Below are 15,339 nucleotides of genomic sequence, written 5' to 3' on the forward strand. Positions count from 1 at the left end.
CAGTCTTGGTGTAGCCCTTTGTGGGCTGTGTGTGCAGTCTTGTTGTTAAGCCTTGCTTATTGTTTTGTTTTTTTTTGTTTGTTTGTTTGTTTGGTTTTTTTAAAAATATATTTTATTGATTTTGTACAGAGAGGAAGGGAGAGAGATAGAGAGCTAGAAACATCGATGACAAAGAGTCATCGATCAGCTGCCTCTTGCACACCCCCTACTGGGGATATGCCCGCAACCAAGGTACATGCCCTTGACGGGAATCGAACCCAGGACCTTTCAGTCCCCAAGCCGACGCTCTATCCATTGAGCCAAACCAGTCCCGGCAAGCCTTGCTTATTGTTGGTATCACTGGGAAGCGTTGATCTCCAAGCCAATTGGCTGTGAGGATCAGCAGTGTCTCAGGTAGGAGGGCTTCTGTACTCCACTTGGATGGGGCAGGGTCTTGGGGTGGCGCAGACAATCTTTGGTTCCCTGTCAGTCTCTCCTTAGAAAAGTCCTGTTTGCAGTGAATTTCGGAAGATTGGTTGCAGGCACGCGCACCTCTTTGGTAAAGGCACAAACAAGCTTTGGATTCTGGCCAGTCCCTCCTTAGAGAAAGCCAGCCTCTGGGTGAGCTTCTCAGCTCAGCTTGGATGGGATGGAGTCTCGGGTTGGTGCAGACAAGCTTTGTTTTCCCTTTGGCTCCTCCCCAAGTCCTGAAGTAATGGCCTTTGGCTTCACACACCTCTGAGAGATCTCTGCCCACTGCCTGACAGTCTGGCCTCTCCTTGACTTGGGCCATCTATCAGAGCAATAGGGTGATTCTGTTTTCCTCTCAAACAAGAAAGCCAGTTGCGAGTTAGCTGTCCACCCTCTCAGTGGTCCGGGAGTAAGCCAGCAGCGAACTCAGCTGGGCCCTCCCTCTTCTTGCGCCAGGAGTAAGCCAGCGCCTTTCTGCGCATACAGTTCTCTATACCTCCACAGTTCCTGAGGTTCAGTGTGCCTTCCCTCTCCTTCCCAGATGGCAGAGTCTCCTCTCAGCTAGCCATCCGGTGCTTCAGGGCAATGCCTCCCTTGTTTTCCAATTCTAAATTCAAATTTGTGTGGTAGGCTGCATTCGGGTGTCTATCCTATGACGCCATCTTGGTTTCCCAACTCTGCGTTTTGTGCATTTATTTCTTAACCTGGCTTTAAATGTCAACTTTTCATTTCTTAACAGCATGTTCATGCAACTCCTAGTCATCATGGCTTTTTTTCTGTTTTGGAGAATGTATAAAGAATGTTCCCAGTAAAGTCTAATACAAACATTTTTTTTCTGCATTATATATTACAGTCTCTTTTTCCCTTTTATAATTGAAGGCCACAAAATTTTTCTTTTCTTTTTTATTTTTCTGAGATTATTTTAATTTTTATATTTAACTAAATTTTTATTTTAAAAAGCCAATATTATATCTTTTAGATAAAGATATTTTTCCTATTAATTACAGGTGAATCTGGTTTGTTTCTGTTTTTCTTAATCACTTTGTTTTAAATTTTAGAGTGATATGTGTATGGGGTTGGTAGGTGTTAGATCACATGTGTCAAACACAAGGCCCGCGGGCCAAATCCGTCCCGCCAGGCCTTGCAATTTGGCCCGCACCGCGCTGTCATCACTGCACTCCGCTGCGTTTCCATCACAATGACAGTTTATGACTGTTCAGTAAACCATTCGGCCCCCAATTTAGGCTGGATTTTAGATTTTGGCCCCTTCTCTGATTGAGTTCGACACCCCTATGTTAGATAAAACTCAGTGATGTATGTTAAGTTATAGATAGTACAAACTTCGTAATTTTTTTAGAGCACTTATATTGGGAGTTTGAACTCACATTTTCAAAGATGACAGCACATCTGTTCACAACATGGTTTACTGAATATTTTAAGCCCACTGTTGAGAAATAAAGATTCCTTTCAAAATATGACTGCTCATTGACAATGCACTTGGTTACCAAGAACTCTGATGGAGATGGACAAGACTAATGTTATTTCTGTGCCTGCTAGCATAGTATCCACTTTAAAGTCTTATTGTTTAAGAAATACATTTTAAACCTTTATTGTTGGGAGTATTACAACTGTCTCCCCTTTTTCCCCCATTGTCCCCTTCCATCAGATTCCACCTGGCCCCAGGCCTTCACTACCCTGTTGTTTATGTCCATAGGCAATGCATATATGAATATAATATCTTTGGTTAATCTCTTCCCATCTCTCTTCCCCCCTTTTCTCTGAGATTCATCTGTCCATTCCATGTTTTCTCACGCCTCTGGTTCCATTTTATTCATCAGTTTATTTTGTTCATTAGATTCCACATAGAAGTGAGATCATGTGGTGTTTGTCTTTCTCTGACTGGCTTATTTCATTTAGCCTAATAATCTCCAGGTCCCTTCATGCTACCTCAAAGGATAAAGAAGAGGCATTCTCGGAAAAAGAGTAGCCATTCCCCTAATCCGAAGGCGCCTTCCCTCTAATGAGAAGGAGTTCTCCTGCGCCTTCCGCTCTTCTCCTTCCATTCTCCTACTTCTTGCGCCGGCCTTCTCCTTCTCCTTCTCCTTCTCCTTCTCCTTCTCCTCCTCCTTCTTCTCCTTCTCCTTCTTTCCTTCTCCTTCTCCTTCTCCTTCTCCTCCTTCCCCTCCTCCTCCTCCTCTTCCTCCTTCTCCTCCTCCTCCTCCTCCTCCTCCTCCTCCTCCTCCTCCTCCTTCTTCTGTCTTCTTCTTCTCCTTCCAGCTGTGTAGTACTTCATTGTATAAATATACCACAGATTTTTTTTTATCCATTCCTCTACTGATGGGCACTTGAGCTGTTTCCAGATCTTCACTATTGTAAATAGCACTGCTATGAACATAGGAGCACATATATTGTTTTCTGGTTGGTGTTTTGGGATTCTTTATGATATATTCCTAGAAGTGGGATCACTGGGTTAAATGGCAGTTTGACTTTTTTTGAGGAAACTCCACACTGTTTCCCATAGTGGCTTTATCCACAGTAGACTTCTTTTAAAAGTTGAAATCAATCCTCTCAAATTCTACCACTACTTTATCCACTAAGTTTATGTAATATTCTAAGATTGTTGTAATTTCAACAATCTTAATAGCACCTTCACCAGGAGTAGCTTCTTTATCTCAATAATCTACTTTTTTTGCTCATTCATGAGAAGCAAGTCCTCATTTATCAAAGTTTTATCATAATATTTCAGCAATTCAGTCACATCTTCAGTTCTAATTTTAGTTTTCTTGCTATTTCCACCACAGCTGCAGTTATTTCCTCCCCTGATTCTGAAACCCCTCAAAGTCACCCGCGAATGCTGAAATCAGCTTCTTCTGCTAACTCCTTTAATGTTGAAATGTGGAAAATCACTAAGAAATACATTTTTTAAGGCTATAAGCTGCCGCAGATAGTGACTCCTTTGATGGATCTGGGCAAAGTCAATGGAAACTTCTTGGAAGTAATTACGCATTGTAGATGCCATTAAAAGCATTTATAATTTATGAGAAGAGGTGTCCCAGCCAGTTCCCCAAGCCTCAGTGGGGTGAGAGAGGTGTCTCTCACTGAGCAGAGGTGGTACATCCTTCAGGTTAGAGCAGCTCCCCCCTCGTCCACTCCTCATCCCCATCCTTCCCACCAAAGCTCCCAGTGGATTGGCAAATATAGCTCCCAGGGAGCTGAGAAGATGGATAGGACAGGGGGAAATTGAGCCACCATGGTCCACCTCCTCTTTCTTGCCCCCCTCCAATTTGCCCCCATAGGCATGGAAAGACAAACCTTGTGTGGAGGGTTGTCTTTCAATAGATCTAGATGCCGTGAGGGAGGTGCTCTGCCCCAGAGGAAACCTGACCCAGAAACATATTGTCTACAATGATTTAGTACTAGGTTCCTAGGAATATGTGTTGTGTGATGAACAGAGGGCATGGGGTGTATGTGGCTCTCTTTTCAGCTGGCCCCATTTCCAGACTGAGGGGCCCTTGGCACCAAGCCCTTATCCAACCCCCTGCAGGGAACTAGCTATGGAGCCAACCCAGGCTTCAACAGTCCAGTCCAGAGTCCCTAACTGGCCCTACTTAGTCAGGTTCAATGAGCTGCTGCTGCTGCTCTACCAGCCGCCCTTCGAGCTACCAGAAAGAGCTATCTGAACTTGCTTTCTTGACTTTCTGTTCCAGCAGGTTTTAGCCAGTGTTCTTGGAATCACTTTGGCTGGTCACATCTAATACCTCCCCCGTGGCCAGTAGAGGATTTCCCCATACATGGTGATTTCAGCCCCTTGAGAGCCTTCTTTCTAGCCCCTGACCCAGATATGAAACCAGTGGCTTCCAGGTATATATGTTCCCTCCCTGGCATTGTTCCAGTATTCTGAATACTTAGTCACAGAGGTCATAATCCTGAAAATCTGTCCATGGATTTCTTTCTCTGGAATCCCAGTCTGGAGTACACATAGCTGCTCTTTCTTTTGGGTAGAGCTCACACTTGAAGATATCTTTTGGCTAGAACCTGAAGCAGATCACCTGACTCAGTGCCACAGGCCTGCTGTTGGTCTTTGGGGAATGTCTGAAGAAAGTGGCAATGTGTACAGATGGTTGCAATTTCAACCAAATGGTGCAGAATGGAAAAATCAAAAGTCCAAAGTCTGGTGACAAGTGGAGTGTATGCCTGATTCTAGCATCCTTTGGTTGGTTTTACTAGAGTTTAGAATAAGGTGACCAGACGTCCCACTTTTGGCGGAATAGTCCCAATTTTTAACAATTTGTCCCACGTCAAGAGAATCGGGACTTTTTTAAAACACCATGGAACGCAGGACGGGGGGCAAATTGTTAAAAATTGGGACTGTCCCACCAAAAGCGGGACATCTGGTCACCTTAGTTTAGAATCTCAATGATGCTGTGCAACCCTGTCTGTGACATTGGTTATTCTCTGACAGTATGGCAAGTGTTTTGCCTCTGAACAGAAGAGGAAATTTCATTAAATTCACTTTTATTGGAGTATAAGAAGCAGGTGCCCACAGGCCTGCCTATAATAAAAGGGAGCAAGGTGGAGCTATGGCATGCCAGAGTAGGGGGGTCTCCCACTCCATGCAGCCTGACACAAAGCAACCTCTGGCTGGCCACTCTGCGGAATAGATTTTTCTAATCATTTTATATGTCACCATTTACTCTTCTGGAATACAACTCAAGACCAAAATGGTCAGAAGGCCTTAGGACCAAAGGAACTCCTACTTCTGGGAGCAATATATTCTTGGGCTGAGTCAAGATAGGGCATGGATTAAATATAGACAAGGAGTAAATAACAGCATATTCAGCAGTCCCCTCCAGAGTGTGCTCCGGAGCAACCCCAGGCCACATGCCATCCTTTGAAGCCAAAAGTGCATTTAGGATGTACTCTGGAGAGCTGGACTCACTACTCTGAATAAGGCTTTTTCAGCAGGAAGGGTTATGTGGGCACTGGTGCTTTTTAGCATTAGAAATAAATTGAAAATCTGGAACCAAAAAAAAAAACAAAACAAACACACAATGGCACAGCTTTAACCTCACTTCTGTCCTTAATATATGAGCATAGTGTTAAAGACACTTCCTTATAAGGCACTATGGCTCTTTGTATATTTAATCATATTTGAATATTTTTTATAAATAGCAGTAAAAATTCAAAGGAGAGTTTGTTTATAGCCCCATCTTTTAGTGGGCAGAAAGGAAGTATTGACACCCCAAGGATTTGGCTGAGCAGCTTTGTATTAGCAGGGCATCCCAGGCCAGGGAACCCATGGGCCTTTGCCCTTCTCCCAAGACAGGGCTGTTGTCAGTGACAGGAATTTAAAGATGTGCCATTTGTCCTTTATCTAAGCAATGCTTACTCAACATTTGCTCTGTGAAAGGCATTATTAAACACTGAGAAATATTCTCCACTTATTTAGGATTTTACTCTTTTATCATAGCATATAGTTTGTGTTTTGATTTAACTCCATTAACTATTGATTTCTATGTTCTGTTCTCAAAATTTCATCATCCCTAATGCCATTTAAAATTGTCTTCCAAATGGGTTTGAGAACACACATAGTTACAAAATTCAAGTCAACTTATGAAAGTCTTAAATAGAGCAAATTATCCCAACTGACATTTAGTCATAGTTTAGTTTTTCAGGATAAGGGTGAGTGGTTGGCTTAATGAGAAACAAAACTTATACTCTTTTTAAATTCTCAATTAGACAGAAACTTGGTCTCACTCTGAGGTCTTTCCATGCAGTTCTGCAGTGGTGCTGGGACCTGTAAATGACAAGGCAGAGGACCCCTAGCTGGAGCGCAGCCCTACCGCCACACCACACCTGGCCATGCCACATGGCTTTCCAAGAGCCACCTGCCTCATCTTTCCATACTTAGATCTCCCCATCTGTAGAATGGGGTCAATACCGCCTTCCACTTCACAGGGTACTGTGAACTTAGGGTGTTAAACGTTTTTAACAGTTAGGTGAGTAATGACATTAATGGAATCTATACTGTGTAAGAGTTACATGAAAATGGACATTTGGTAAACTGTACCAGACACTGGAAATGTGTTGTTCAAAAAAGCATTTTAATAACTCAAAACAGTATTCATTTATAGACTACTTGACCTAATTAATTTTTTATTACATATACCAAAAAAGTGGGGGTGAGAGGAGTGCCCTTCCATAATTAAGGAGGAGCTCATCACAAAGATGATATTCTCAGAGGACACCTTTCCCCTCCAGTGCTAGAACCTATTCTCCTCCAGGAATGACATCTTCCACTGGTAACAGGGTAACTTGATGCTCATGGACAATTCATCCAAACTCCAAGCTTGTGGAAGGTCCTTCATCAGATGTGCGTTTGGTGGTTATTGACCTTCTTCCCATAATTGTGCCCTGTGTGATGAGTTTTGCATAGCCTTCTTGGTGGGAGAAGGCATAGCTTGAGCGCCGGGCCCGTGGCATGGTAGGGATCTCCTCAATCGGTAATTCATCCTCCTCTTTCTCCTCTTCCTTCTCTTCTTCCTGCAGAGTAAAGGGGCAAGCAAGATCTCAGTGTTGATTTCTCTTAGGTTACCTGCTCCCATTGGCCACTATGCATTGACCAGGCTCTTCCATACCCAAGTTGACCCAACTAGAGTCCTCATTGGGACCTGATTCTAGATCAACTACCAAGTGCCTTAACTGCCATCTTTTGTCTAAGGCAGGAGAAGTTAACCATGGGGGCAGCCATGTCTTTAGCCTGTGTGACAAAACATGGCAGGTCTATGGCCATATCTTGGTACATTATTCCAGTCAATTCTGTAGCCCAGCCCAGCAGCTTGTCCTTCTAGGTTTCTGTTACCTGAGCCAGTTTAAGTCCCCCAACATTTTTTACTGTGGTAAAATAGACATGAAATTTCCCATTTAACAATTTTTAAGAGTGTAACTCAATGGCATTAAGCATATTCATTCACATTGTTATGCAACCATCAACTCCCATCCATCTCCAGAACTTCATCTTCCAAAATTGAAACTATTCCCAATAAACTAACTCCTCTAGCACCTACTCCCACTATCTACTTTGTGTTTCTATGAATCTGACTCATCTAGGGACCTCCTCCTATGAATGAAACCACACAGTATTGTCCTTTTGTGATTGGCATTATGTTACTGAGCATAGTGTCCTCAAGATTCATCCACATTGTAGCAGGAGTCAGAATTTCCTTCTTTTTAAAGACTGAGTAATATTCCACTATGTGGATGAATTACACACTGTGTTTATCCATTCATCTATGGGTGAACAAACACATTTGGGAGTGTTTTTAATATCCCTTTGCCTAAACCTTTTCCAGGTCATTTCTGTCATCTCAACCCCCAAGTCCTAGATAATTCATGGTGGAAGTCTGACAAAGTCAGTGCTGGAACCAGAAAGTATGGCTTCCTTTCTGGGGTCCCAGAGCCTATTACTTGCCCCCGCCTCCCCATAAACGCACTAGGTGTGCATCTAGGTTTCCAAACCCATGACCCCACCTCTACATCTCCTTGGAGTCCCTGCTTCCAGCAAGGTGCAGTGGAGACCCCAGCCACCCTCACCTTGAGACGTAGCGGCCTGAGGGCTTGGTAAATGACACGGAAGGCCAGTACAGGCAGGGTGTTTAATGACACATTCAGCAATATCATCAGCAGGATGTAGGGATGAGATAAAACGTTTTGATCAACAGCTGGAGGAGACAGGGCAGGGTCATGGCCTGCCTCAGGGTTTAACCTCCCCAGAGCCTGCTCCAGACCCCCCTCTCTTCCTAACACCCACCTTTTTCTTCACCCTTAACCCATATTGTGCCTTTGTGAAAACTCCCTTATAACACTGGTCCCACCCATCTCCAGGGCTGGCCCCCCTATCTCTTCCTTGAAGGCTCACACAGAAAAGAGAAGGTTGTGGGGGAAATTGCGAAGAGCCAAAAGCTCTGGCTGGTCCTAGTTATCATTATGTAGAGGCAGAAGCTGAAGAAAATGGCCAGAACAGACAGGATTGTCCAGTACTTGATGATGAGGATGACCTGAATGGGAAAAAGGAGTGTTAAACCATGGAGGCCAGAATTCCAGGCAAGGCTATGTGGAGGAGGTTGAAGGGTGACACCTGCTAAGGCCTCTCAGGGAGGGTCACCAGGTGATGAGACCTCTATGGCTGGTGTCCAAGGTCCCACTGGGAGTGGGGAGGGAAGCAGCCCTGCTTACCTCCATGGTGATTGTTAGCAAGCCTGACAGGGACAGGACAGTGGAAAAAGACTGATAGTCACTGATGGGCCCAATGTCATGGCTGACCCACAGGGTCATGAAGAAGTTAACTAGGGAGGTTCCTATGCCATGGGCGATGGCTTGGAAGAAGACCCAGTAGTTGAAGAGCTCCTCCTTCTGGCCAGCAATGTACAGCTCGGGCAGCTCCAGACTTTGCTCATCGCTCACATCCTGGAATGGGGGTGGGGGTGGAGGAATTCTGGAGGTTGGTTTCCCAATAAAATGCATGCTTGGCATGCCTGAACCATGCAAGTGAGAATGATGAGATGGTGAATTTTGTTATTTTACCAGCTTAAAATCTTAAAAAAGAAGAAATGCTAAGTCTCATTTCTCAGATCACACCAGGCAGCCTCAAGTACTAATTGTTAGCCCTCTGTGACTAGTGGCTCCTATCTGGTGAGCATAGGCATGAGGCACTTCCATCATCCTAAAGGTTTTACTGGACTTCCTAGTCTGGATCACGTAGCCAGACCCCTCTTAAACAGAAGAACCATCTTTTCTAATCTCCTCCCCACTATGGTTTGAGATTTGGGGGCGGTAGCTGGGCAAGAGAGCTTCATCCACTGTCAGGTTGGGCTCTGGTGGGAACAGTAGTACTCTGTCAGCCCCATCCCCACCCTAGCCCAACCGCCAGGAGGAGAAGGTGGGGCAGAGACTGGAGCATCTCAGGAAAGGAGGAAGCAAGTCCTTGGCCTGCTCACCTGCTCAAACAGTCCAATGTACAGAACTGGGAGGGTGGAGTACAGCAAGTTGAAGAGCGCCATGAACCAGCCTTCATAGAGAGGCTAAGGATGGGAAGGAATGGGAGAATGTGGTTAGTGATAAGCCTTCTAATGCCAAATGGCCAGAAACGGAAATGCTCTTTACCTGAGGAGAACCACTCAAGTTAGCTATGCACCTGGGAAGGATTCCTAGTGAGTTAGGAAGTTGCATTATAACCAACGTTTGGGGGAAAAAAGAGAAAAAATAGAATCTAATTCTTTCAAAATAGAATCATTGCATGTTTAATATAAGAGCTGCAAATAAAGAGCTACAGGAGGAAATATGGTTAAAAAACATAGGTTTTGGTCATGTTAGATTTAAGGAGACATTTCTGGGTAAAAAGGAGTTGGAAGAGACCCCAGCAGACAATGAGCTCAATCAACTCTCTTTCAATGCCTGAATACAGCCTAATTGGAGGAGAAAGGGTTTCTGTTTCAATAGCATTTTTTAAAATGTGGACAAATAGGGACCACATGCTAACCTGGCAAGCTTAGAGAAAGCCTGTGAGGCAGTCTTGCAAACTCAGAGATATAACCACAAAGGATGGTCTAGTATATGTTGGGTAGTAATGTCCTAGCCCTACATCTTCCCTACAAGTCAATCAGTACCTTAACTGAACTTATAGTCTTTTTGCATGTATGATAGCAGAGCTTTGGAATGTCAGTAATTTTCCCTTTTCCAGACCACTCTGTGGAGACCACGAATCCCATTGTTATTGAGTTAATTGCTGATTGTTAACTTTCGTGTACCCACCTGTGTAAAAGATGTGTCTATCATTTTACTTTTCATTCAATTCCTGAGTTTTTTCTGTTTTGCTTTCTCTTACATGTCTCTTTAATTTATCACCAATAGATTTCATGAAAACCACTTGGATCTGCTCTTTTGATTATAATATATAAAATGAGGCAAAAAACTGCCATTCTCTGGAGCATTATCTTGACCTGCTGAAATTTTGCATCCTGGCAATTGTCTACAGTTTGGTTCAAATAAACTTACAAAAATTCTCTAAAGATTTGCATGTTTCTTAAACTGACAAAACATTTAAAAAATATTTTATTGATTTTTAGAGATAGAGAGTTAGGCAGAGAAACATTGATGTAAGAACAAAACATTGATTAGATGCTCTCTGCATGACCCCAACCAGGGATCGAGCCCAAAATCTGAGCATATTATCTTTTACAGGAATTAGCAACCTCCCGGTACATGGAGCAACACCCAACCAACTGAGCCACATTGATCCAGAGCCCAAAAACCATTTTATGTGCATTCTGCAAGTAAGCAAAAAAATAATGGTTGAGAATTTTATAAGAATCAAGTTTCTCACTGCCGGAGAAGTGTTATAAATGAGTACCTGGAAAAGGCTAAACTGAGCGTTGTCTTTTGGATTGGAATCAGAAATATCAGTGTGAACTCATATAATTTTTAATATACACAAGCTAGGTGGGTAGACATATAAAAACAGACAGATAGATGTGTCAATTCATGGGCTAATATGTGTACATTTCCTAAATCTGTCTATCCAGTGGCACCAAGCACACACTGAGCACTTAGCTCTTGGTGACTGACACTATCCTTCTCTGATGAAAGGAACCAGGTTTCCTTAGGAGAGAGGCTAATTCCAGGATTGGGGCAAGGAAAGAATAAAATTAGCCTGGAACCTCTTGGAGCACCAAAAAATGAAGATATGCTCAGGGGGAAAAACAAAAACAAAAACAGGCTGGGGACAATCAGAGAAATGAAATACAGAATAAAAGATTCCCCAGGAGTCCAAACGGATAAAAATGATGTCCTCAAGTAAGACTAGAAACAAAACAAAGATGCCAACCCTCACCATCTCACTAGGAGTTCTAGCCAGAGAAATTAGATAGAAAAGGGAATAAAAGGTATCCAAATTGGAGGGGAAGAAAGGGGAAACATTATATTTGCAGATGACCTGCAGGAAATCCCCAGGGATCCACCAGAAATCTCCTGGAATCAATAAAAAGAATTTAGCAAATTTGGAGGGTACAGATCAACATAAAAACAAAAACAAAAAAACACACACACATCTGTTTATACAGAATAAGCTATCTCAAAAGGGAATTAAGAAAACAAATTCCATTCACAGCAGCAGCTAAATGAATAAAATACTTGGAAACAAAAACGTACAACAAACAATTATATTTATTCAAGGGTGTCCTCTGGTAAAGCTCCCTCTCAAATGACTGGATAACAATGACAGCAGCTTATTTTCTATCACAGCCATCTACTTTCAATTTCCTTATAGCCATGGGAAACCATCACCCTATGACTCTTCTAAGGCTCTAGGAGGCACACTTATTCTTCACCATGATACTGTCAAGAGTGTCTTAAACTTAGGATCCAGACCCCAGGTCTTATCTTCTCTGGGGTTCAAGTTTCCCCTCTTTCCCCCAGAAAGATTTACCCTTTGGAGCATCTGCTGCCCTGCACTGGCTTCAGAGCTCAAATCTGTCAAACATCCCTGAAAATGTCAGGCTCAAAGCTGACTGAGCAGAAACCATCCCTTCCCTTTATCTATACTCTATACCTCTATGAATGCAGCCATAGAAATGATTGATTGGCCCTGCGACCTCAGGCAATCCCTGCCCCGCAAGGACCCGAGTGGAGTAGGTAGTGCCCACCACCCTTCAGGAAGGGCACAGAACCCCAACACAAAGAATCCCCAAAGGCCTGTTGCTTGCAGTGTACCTGAGCAGTGAAGCCACTATAGAAAGCGAACCAGATCTGAACCATCATGATGGCCAGCGTCTTGTAGATGAAGTAGCGCAGGAACTTGCACACTCGCATGTAGGACCAGCGCCCATGCACCAGCAGCAGTCGCCTCAGGAAGCAGAACTGGGCCAGCATGTAGTCACTGTTCTGCACCGCCTGCATGCCCTCCTGGCCCGCCAGCCCTACCCCAATGTCCGCAGCTGCAGGGGCATACACAGCACGTTAGCCCTGGGCCACCCCCAGCCCGCCACAGGCCTTCCCCCCAGACCCAGTGCCCACCACCCACTCCTGATCATGTTGACATCGTTGGCGCCATCCCCAATGGCCAGGGTCACGGCATTCTTGTATTTCTTGACCAGCGCCACAATCAGGGCCTTCTGCCTGGGTGTCACCCGGCAGCAGATGACTGCTTTGCAGCTACAGGCGAGTTCCACAAAGGCCCGTTCCTGCCACATCCCTAGGCACTGGGGGGTGCTAGAGTTCTTATTCTGAAGCATCGGCCTTGCTGCACTCTTGGTCAGCTGGTCCTGGTCAACAAGGTAGGGTGGAGGCAAAGGGGCACATCTCTCTGCCTTCACCCCTCCCCTTAATGAACGTCTCCAACTGCCTCTCCTCCCTCCTGGCCTTCTGCCACAAACCCCAGTGAGGACTTGACCACATGGGCTCCAGTCCCTCTGAAAACCATCTCCTAGTATGGCTTTCATTTTGGCTTTTCCAGCAGCCTACCTCCACCAGTTCCTACCAATTCCCTCCCCCATGTTAGGGATCCCAGTCAAGTCTGAGTTGACACTGACTAGAAATTCTCCAGTAACAATTATGGCGGCCATCTTGATCTGAGGCAGGCTGTTCTTGCTCTCATGGTAGGCTTCCAGGATCTCACTGCAAGGATCAAGTTGGGGTTCAGCCATGCCCAGGAACAAGCTTCCTCCCACCCTCTACCTCCAGCTGTGCTTCAATTTTCTCTTCTGGGAGTCCAGCCAAGTGGAGGCTGAGGACACTGCTGATCCCTAGGGCCACACCTAGGTGGCCATAGGTGTTTGCCATGCCCCACCCTCACCCTGCCCCCAACCAATTCAACTGCCCCATCCCCACCTCCTTACGCTATCTGTTCCTCTTCCAGAATGGCCATTCTCTCAGACAGCAGCTGGCAAGCATAGCCGATGTTCACCGCCGTCTCTGCGAACCAGTCCAGCTCAGCCCCTTGCCTGTGGCCATGCCCAGGCAGCTCAGCCCCCTCCTGGCTATGGCAACTGGTTCAGAGGAGGGTGCAACCCAGGCTGGCCAATGAGAGCTTGACCTAAGATTTTGGTCTGCTGCTCTGAGCAAAGGGGCCTGCACTCTGGCTATCTGGGGCAAGGGCCAAGGGGTCATTAGACCTATCATGCTAGGGCACTTGTAGGAACCCACAAAAATACTTTATTTTGAAATCTGAATAAAAAGTATGTTTTCCAGCCTAGATATTTGTCTTTATAACACAGCTGTAAAAACAACATTTTAAATATTTTGTGTGTATGTCTCCCCTACCCACAGAAGCACTAATTCAGAACCTACTGACACCCACCTGAGGGAGTTGCCAGCAGTTTTAATCATCCTATTTTCCCTTCTCTAGGACAAGGTGGGGGGCAGGACTGAACCCAGACCAGTGGGATAGGTTGATGGTGTAGTGCTTGGGGCATCTATGGGTCCTTTCCCACCCATCAATGGCCATCCTGGGACCTACCTCGCTTGTCCCCTGTGAGTACCCATATTTTGATGTTCCCTTTCTTGAGACACTGGATAGTTTCACCAACACCATCCTGAAGCTTGTCTTCAATAGCTGTGACTCCCAGCAGCTGGATGGAGAGTGGGCAGGGAACAGACTGACTGAGCAGGGACCCAGCTAACCCAACACAAATGGGAGATTCAGGGTCCCAGAGCCAGGGTGCTGGAGTTCCCTCACTTCCTATGCCACGCCCACCTGGAGGTCTTGCTCTATCTCCTCGTACACCTGGTGCAGGGCTTGAGCACGGTTCTCAAGACGCATCTTGGCTTCCTGGTGCCGCTGCTGCCACTCCTGGTACTGGTCCTCTTCCACCTTTTTGTAGGCCATGCACAGCGTGCGCAGAGTTTCCTCAGCAAAGGCCTGGGGGAGGAGAGGGTGGACAGGTGTCACCTTGTCACCTCTGCCTCCCTTTGCTTCTTTCAGTCCCTTCTCCCTGTGCCTAGGCTCCTTGAACCTTGACTGCCCTTCCCCAGTTCTTAGAGACTAGTTGCCTGCCCTGGAGTCCTGCTCTTGACAGAGCAGAGCACACTGTGAAGTCCTGAATGAGAGGCCAAGAACATTCTTTGCACAAACCCCGATGCCTGTGCTGGGTGATGCTGGGGATCCAGCAAAGCCCTTGGACAATCTCAAAGGGTCAGAGCTGGACCATAGAACCTGGCATGACTTGTCAGCCCCATATTAGGGTCAGGCAGGAAAGTCTCTCTGGAGGTGGCAGAGCCCTAAGGACCAAAAGATCCTGAGTGACAGAATAGAGGAAGGCATCCAAGCAGAGGGAATAGTGTGTGCAAAGGTCCTAGGGCATCACATGAGCATGGGAAAATGGGTGTCCTGGGGAATGCCCTGGGGGCAAGGAGAATTAGTCTAGAGAGGGCAGCAGGATACAGCTACGAAAGCTTGGCTGAGATATTTGGAGTTCACTCATGAAGACAAAATATTTGGGGCTGTGTTTCAGAACCCATGCCTAACTAGACAAGGTTTGAGGGGGCTGGGAGAATCCAGGGTCAAAGCCTAACCAGAGAGGGTCACTTGTGTCACTTAGAAAAAAATGCTCTCTCTGTGTTAGGTAAAGGGCACAGCCTGGCCAACTGTATATGACTACCTGTGTACCTGAGGCCATTTCTCTGCACACCCTCCCTTATTTTTACTCCCTCTATCCAGCCTTCCTTCCTTCTCACAAGACTCACATTTAAGGCCTCTTCTGTAGCTTTTTTCACGGGCTTTCCTTTCCCAAACGAGGCATTCCCATGCAGGCGTTCATAGATGACAGTGTCTGCGCCTTTGGTATAGAGGTAGATGGAGCCCTCGGGGCTTCGGACTGTGGAAGTAGAGAACTGGCT

At 45.5% G+C, this 15,339-nt stretch overlaps 1 protein-coding gene and 1 pseudogene across 1 annotated transcript in view; one reads left to right on the top strand and one right to left on the bottom strand.

The window, feature by feature from the left end:
* The first annotated feature begins 4,004 nt into the window (after positions 1-4,004).
* Positions 4,005-5,193, top strand: LOC118711321 (annotated as a pseudogene).
* A 1,447-nt stretch (positions 5,194-6,640) lies between these two features.
* The window catches only part of LOC118711323 (phospholipid-transporting ATPase IK-like), a 28,374-nt gene continuing 19,675 nt past the window's right edge, over positions 6,641-15,339 (bottom strand). The window contains 13 exon segments of the mRNA XM_045576698.1: positions 6,641-6,827; positions 6,829-6,993; positions 7,981-8,171; positions 8,369-8,507; positions 8,686-8,916; positions 9,447-9,530; positions 12,217-12,440; positions 12,527-12,767; positions 13,035-13,119; positions 13,341-13,416; positions 13,961-14,072; positions 14,198-14,362; positions 15,187-15,317. Coding sequence (XP_045432654.1) covers positions 6,714-6,827; positions 6,829-6,993; positions 7,981-8,171; positions 8,369-8,507; positions 8,686-8,916; positions 9,447-9,530; positions 12,217-12,440; positions 12,527-12,767; positions 13,035-13,119; positions 13,341-13,416; positions 13,961-14,072; positions 14,198-14,362; positions 15,187-15,317 — 1,958 coding nt within the window. The 3' untranslated portion in view covers positions 6,641-6,713.

This window comes from Pipistrellus kuhlii, unplaced genomic scaffold (assembly GCF_014108245.1).
Source record: "Pipistrellus kuhlii isolate mPipKuh1 unplaced genomic scaffold, mPipKuh1.p scaffold_m20_p_8, whole genome shotgun sequence".
In the NCBI taxonomy this organism is placed as follows: domain Eukaryota; kingdom Metazoa; phylum Chordata; class Mammalia; order Chiroptera; family Vespertilionidae; genus Pipistrellus; species Pipistrellus kuhlii.